The 6,944-nt window shown below is 30.4% G+C and overlaps 1 protein-coding gene across 3 annotated transcripts; it reads right to left on the reverse strand.

Moving 5' to 3' along the window:
• Window positions 1–2,009: 2,009 nt before the first annotated feature.
• LOC111627794 lies at window positions 2,010–6,911 on the reverse strand. 3 transcript variants are annotated; one of them, XM_023371437.1, is made up of 3 exons: window positions 3,712–6,911; window positions 2,310–2,373; window positions 2,010–2,242 (listed from the first exon to the last, which is right to left on the reverse strand). In XM_023371437.1, the coding sequence occupies exon 1, from the start codon at window positions 4,857–4,859 to the stop codon at window positions 3,894–3,896; it is 966 nt and encodes a 321-aa protein (XP_023227205.1). In that variant the 5' UTR covers window positions 4,860–6,911; the 3' UTR covers window positions 2,010–2,242; window positions 2,310–2,373; window positions 3,712–3,893. The 3 variants fall into 3 exon arrangements, with proteins under 3 accessions (XP_023227205.1, XP_023227206.1, XP_023227204.1); XM_023371438.1 differs by having other exon boundaries at window positions 2,463–6,911; XM_023371436.1 differs by having other exon boundaries at window positions 2,310–6,911.
• Between the last annotated feature and the right edge of the window lie 33 nt (window positions 6,912–6,944).

Consider the following 6,944-nt stretch of genomic DNA (forward strand, 5'->3'; position numbering starts at 1 on the left):
GTGAATTGCAATACTTATATTCATGTCCAGACTATATTGGCAAGTCACTCTTAGACATAAAAAATATTATAATTAATGACGATCTGAACAAAGATGTACTAAAAGAATTTTATGATCTAATATCATTAATTTTTACAATACAATCCACCAGTGCATCCGTCGAGTGCAGTTTTTCAACCATGAAGTGAATTCATATATTTGCAAGGAACACTCAGTCGGAGGAAAGATTGTTGTCACTAGTGTTGCTTTCAATAGAAAAAGAGCTTTTAAATACTTCGATGGAATCAACGATAAGCGATTTTTATGATAAAGTAATTAACCACTTTGCGAAAAAAAATTGCCGAATAGAGTTAGTTTATAAAAAAATAATAAAAACAAGTTTTTATAGCTTTGTTTTGTGTCAGTTACAGTATATATTTTAGAATTAAAATAAATAAACTGTTTATTTTTGTCATTTCCAGTATTTGTTTAAAATTTTTATGAAAACACAGCTTCCCTATCATCAAATTTAACAATAATATTCTCAATTAGTAAAATTCTTTTTAACCAACAATTTCCTAGCAGTTGTAATCTGAGAACAAGAAAACATCACTACAGCTCAGCTACAGTTTCATTGAAAAAATTACAAATACAGTGGGTGATCGGTTAACGAACATAATCCGTTCCAAGACTTTGTTCGCTATCCGAATTGTTCGTTAACCGATTATCGATTTACCATAGGTTTCTATGGGAATTTGATTAATTCGTTCTGGAGACCNACGACTCCGACTCCGACTCCACAGCCCTGCCAGGACTGTAGAGTCGCTTAAAAATCTACCAACTCCAACTCCGACTCCAACTCTTCCTTACCAATCCGACTCCGGCTAAAACATCAAAACTCCATGACTCCGACTCCACAGCCCTGATTAATATAATTGATTATATTTGTTTTAATTTTTTAAAACTTTTTCCATCCTATAATCGCTAAGAGACTTTTCTTCCATGTCCATTTTGATTTTGGCTAAACTCAATGGGAAGGCCAAATAATGAAAGATATGGCCTGATATATCTGTGTCTACCCAGACTCAAACTTGCATCCCCAGAGTGGAAGGCTGATACTTCTACAAGATAGTAAAGCATCTTGGTTGTCCAGACATATGTATATGTTAAAAACACAAAGTGAAAAGTATTATACAGGTATACCTCGCCTTACGTCGGTAATTGGTTCCAGGAAAACGACTTAAGTCGAAAAACGACGTAAGTCGAGGTATACCTGTATATGAAAAAATTTTAGCATTCAAGTTTTGTAAAATCTTCAAATAGTAATTTAAAAACTATCAAAATACATTTCTGATCATAACTAGTTTTGCTATATAAAAGTAGAACATTAAACAAATCAACAAAAATTTCAAGTTTTATATATACATTTTATACATTAAACTCTGATAAACATTCATGTCCAAAGCAGGATACGAATATAAACATCTCAAAACCCAATGTTATTAATCAGAGCCAAATGACTTCCGTAATGCGTCGGACTATTTTTCGCTACCATTAATAATTAAATTTTAAGTAATTTGATATTAGAGGTAGGCGTTAGGAGTTATCTCTCTCATTAAATTTAATAATTATCCAGGATTCAAATCTATAATCTAGAACTGTTCTAAACTTTGTTATCAGATTGAAAGAATTGAAGTTCAAGACTTATTTGCAAGTTGATGCAGTTTAGTATAATATGTCAGTAAATAATAACTAATATGAATTTGCGTTATGCCAAATCCAGAAATGTTGCTCATTTTGTGGAACAGGTAACATTCAGATTAACATTTGCAAAGTAATTTTATGCAATAAAGTAATTCTGTACAGTCTTTACTATTATTGTTACAATATAATATCTGAGAAATTAGGTAGTATTATTTGCATATCATCATCGTATAGAAAAAAGTTTATATATTGATCAGTTTGGAAAATATTTTAGCTTTAACTGCATATCAAAGTTCATTAAAATACAAAGTTAAACTTGTTCCATAATAAATATTTATTCACAAATATATTTCTTATTTTTCAGAAAACTTCCATTGTTGAATAAATACTCAAAATTATATAAAAAAAGAAAATATTTTACTCATCCAAGCAAGTATCATTGGACCGGATGTATTAATTCATATCAGTTTGACAACAGTAGCAGCAACTCTGTAGATTCTTACTGGACAACTTGATTAGCAAACTTACATTAAACTTTATTCACAGATATAGGAAATGCCTATAAACAAATTTTCAGATAAATATGTAATTTATTTTAAGAGAAAAATTGGAAGCTAAATACTTACATATTTCATATTGTCTCTTCTCTTCCTTATAAAAATCACTGCCATTCAATTGAGACTATGATCCCTTTAAGGGGAAGAAAAATAATTTAAAGTAAAGGATAAAAATAGTATGTCTAATACGGAAATAAAATCAAAAATAGATCTGTCACACACTTGATATTTTTTAAGGCTTATTCTATTTAAATGAATGCATGTTAGAAAGCATGCTCATAACAGAATGATTTTGATTTAATACAGAGGCAGAAGAAAATGCTATTTCTTTCAATCAATTGTATATTAACTATTCTGTACTGTTAAAATTTACTGCTATACATTTTGATCAATAAAATCAGTTAATGTAGAATCTTGGCAGATGTTTATACAACAAGATTTAATACAGCTGGGATCATGCTTGGTGTCATTTTACTTGAAATGTAACAAGAGAATTCATTAAGACATGAACAGGTTAAGAATCATGGATTTATATATCAAAGCTGAATTAAATTTAATGAATGTGATTGAAGTGGTTCAGATATGTAACTGCCACTCTGAAGGACCAAGATTTGAGTCTGAGTTAGATCCTATGGAATTTTCATGGGTAGTCTGACTTTATTTCTAATCATGCAGCTGTCTCATTGTAGACCCAGCCAAATCCATGATGTGCGTATTAAAAGGCCCTCCTAATGCCCAAAAGACAAAACAATATTAAATTTTAAAGTTCTAATCTTATAGCAACCAGGCAGTTAATTAAAATAACAAACACACTAACCTTACAGGATGGAAAAATTAAAAATCCTAAATTTATATTATATAATTATTAAAATCAATTATTTATTTGGTCTTCTAAGACCTGCTTCAGGTCTTAGTAGTAGACCAAATGAGTTTGTTTTGTCTTAGTTTTCTCACATTTATGTTAATTTTTTCCATCCTGCTGGGAGAAATATAAGGCTAGCGTGTACCTTGAGATATTAATTTAGTATATTATTTTAATTTCTAACTTTAAATTGCTTAATTTTTCTTCTAATAGAAACGTATTCCTTTCTACTTGTATAAAACAGGGCTGTGGAGTCGCGTAAAAATCTACCGACTCCGTCTCCGGCTAAAACACCAAAACCCCACGACTCCGACTCCACAGCCCTGGTATAAAATAAAATAGTAACATTTGATCTACATAATGTTTTTAATGTAGATGAAAAATGGCCATAATTTGTAGTAAATGATCTACTTTTGCCATCAATTGCTGTTTGTTTACTTCAAAAAAGCTAATGTATATGTTAGAACCAGTAAACATTTTGTTTGGCAACCAAATCAGCTTTCTAAATAATATTTTATGTAATTGCCAATGAAATGTTAAAAACAACAATTATTCAAAATATATAAATATGATTTATGAATATTAAATATAATATAAACTTTTACTTACTCTATAGTCATTGTTATGTTCATTACTTAAAAGTAAATGGAGAATCATCAAATAATGTTGATGCAAACTGAAATCTAATTAGCTATTAATTTAGGAGAATCTTGACTGGGATAAATCAGATGATCAATATTGAACACATATAAGATGTACAAATTCCATCATAAAAAAAGACAATTAAAAAATTAACATGGATATTTATTTGAAACACACATTAAAAAGTTTTCAAAAGCATGAGTTTTAAACAAACATCGCCATTGAAATTCTAATAAATAAGGTTGAAATAATTTGGTATTTTTATAATATTGATGTTTTAATTTTTGTTTTGCTCTTGACCACATATTTTTAATGTGTTGAGTGTGGATTTCTGGATCTATGCCATCCACAAAATCTCGTTCGTGGACGCTATCGTGCTGATATATCCCATCATTTATTTGGCCAATTTTGGCATATGCAGAACAGTCATCCGATATAATCCTGCTTCCAGGCAATACATATTGTTCTATAATTGGAAAAAGTGTTTGAGCTTTCCGGTTTGGTACTTCCACTAGGAAACACTTTCGCGAATCACGTTCGATGCCTCCAAATACGCATTTTCTATCATTTTTAGTTTGTTCACAATTATGATTCTTATGGAAAATAAATGTCTCATCCACTTCTACTACCTTTGGAAACCCATTATCATCCAAACCTCCTAACTGAACTGGATGGGAATCAAAGTAATTTTTGCAGATATCTCTAAAGAAATTATACCAATCTATGGCCACTTTTTTACTCACTTCAACTTCCACTGCAGCTATTCTGGACGGATACTCTCTTGACCAAAAATACATAATTATTATAATTTGTAAAATAGTTAAATGACAATTTTGAAAGACAGATTTTTTACGAATGGATTCTACAACAGAACACTTCTTACAACGCCACTGATATTTGTCAATGACACTCTTATTTGCCGTCAAACAAAGCGACTTGCTGCACGAGGTGCAGTGGCGTTCATTTGTCAACAGACGCCTTTCCGCACACCACATTATTGATGACTCTGGTGTGTTCAATTCCTTGATGAGAGTTACTGCAGTCCATGATTCTTCTTTAATCTCATCAGGTGTCTTGATGTTCAAGACTATCTGACATTTTCCTGATAATGTCATCTTCAAACATGCAGAATAAAAAAATGATAAGACAAAAATAACAATATTAATTAATTTACTAATTAAAATATATTATAACAATGTGTTTGCAGATAACTGATCAGTAAATATTTTTATAATAGAAAAATTGATCACACTTTGCAACATTGTTCAAGAATAACAGCAAATAATTGTTGGATAGCTTGATTAACAGCCTTTTTGTATTTACAGTGTGCCAATTAAATGATGATACTGAATGCACTCTACATTTAGTATTAATATAAGAGGCCAAAATAATATACATGGTTAGATTTATTAGTGTATGCTTGTTACAACAAGTGCAAATTGAAACTTGTCTGATAAAATTTGGTCATGATTTATGATGGAAAGAGTAATAATAGTTTTATGCATGTCATCAGAAAATTGAAAACGGAGCAAAGAACAGTTGTCAAATTTTATTGAAAATTGAGAAAAGTAAAAGCCAAATGATCACCTTAATGAATCAGGCAATAATAATGAACCTGTTTCATTATTACGATTGTTTGGCTTTGATTAATAATAAGGTGACCAATCATCCTCCTTTAGGGAGGACAGTCCTTCTTTCGTAAGTTCTGTCCTCCCTCAAAAAGTGACCTCCTTTTCGATACTTGAAGACTAATCTGTAAATCTATGTATTTGATCGATGCCGAGCCAATCCATTGCATGTGATCTTATGTGACATGACAATTCATCATGGCTCGGGATAGTGTGGCGAGATGCAATTATGAGACAACATGCGCTCCACAAGGAAGACCTTGAGACAGCACACCACACACAAGTAGCTTTGTTTACATCTTATTGAAACACAACACGGCACATATGCATGGAGTAGAGATTATTATAGTGTATTACTGTTGCAATGAATAAAATGTTTCTTTTATTTACAATATTTTTTCCTTCAATTTATTTGTGTCCTCCTTTTCATTATAAAAAAGTTGGTCACCTTATTAATAATATCAGGTTTTGAGTTTATATATGGGAAAATTACAATGAAAATTCTTTCCAATTTGAAAAAAATTTATGATGATGAATGTTTATCTTAAACAAGCGTATTTCAATAGTTTTTTCATTTTCGTAAAGGGCTTTCCATATCTGGTCTCAACTTTCCTCTATCTTACTCTGTTCTTGGGATTAAGGAAGGGCAGACAAGTGGATGGATGCCAATGAGAATTTATAGGACAACTTGAAAATTGCAGCCCAACAAACATCAGAGCTCAAACTGGTATTTGCCATCCTCTCCCATCAAAAAAAAAAAAACTTGTTAAAAACATCAAGTGAAAAGCCATGATAATGATCATCTTTGATATAACAGGCATTAGCCATTGAGAATTTATGCCTCAAAAACAATAGTGATGAAAAAGTTCTAAGATGAAGTGTTGAAGAGGTTATGGGATCGGATTCATCAAGAAAAAAATTAAATTTTGACTATAAAAACTGTTATTGTATGACAATATACTCATACATTTCTGTCGTAAGTTGAAAGTCATTGAACTACACTGCAGATTTGGCTCCTGAAAATTATTTTCTATTCCCTGAAATCAAAAGAGCCATGAAAGAAATGCAATATGTGATTACAGATGGCATCCAGGCTCCAATGACCAGCTAGCTAAAAACAGTATTAAAAGAAGAGTTCCAGAAGTGTTTTCAAAACTTTTATAAAAGATATGTTATATAGATATTAGAAATGATGATTTAGAAAATATATAACTTTATTTTGCTATTAGCATTATTTATTTTTTATAGTATCATCAGCCTCATTACTTAATTGGTGCATTGTGTACTCATTTCTGTATGATTATTTTGTTTCATAATTCTGATTCATTATTAATTAGAAAATCTCTCTCTTATTCTCAAATAATAAATGAAACTGTTCTTTAAAATCTAATCTCATTTTTATAAATTAATGCATTAAATGTTTACCTATTTGCATTTTACATTGATAATATTCTTGAACTGTTTTGCAAATTGCAGATCTATTTTTTGTAATTAGTGGCATACAAATAAAAGTAACCTAACAGAAAAGAATTTAACATTAAGAATTATTACAACTGGAACGGATGAGGCAAC

This window comes from Centruroides sculpturatus, unplaced genomic scaffold (genome assembly GCF_000671375.1).
Source record: "Centruroides sculpturatus isolate CEXI.00-Female unplaced genomic scaffold, Cexi_2.0 scaffold568, whole genome shotgun sequence".
Classification (NCBI taxonomy): domain Eukaryota; kingdom Metazoa; phylum Arthropoda; class Arachnida; order Scorpiones; family Buthidae; genus Centruroides; species Centruroides sculpturatus.

Coding starts and splice junctions, on each gene's coding strand:
- LOC111627794 (XM_023371437.1), bottom strand. CDS start 4,859: ATGACATTATCAGGAAAATGTCAGATAGTCTTGAACATCAAGACACCT.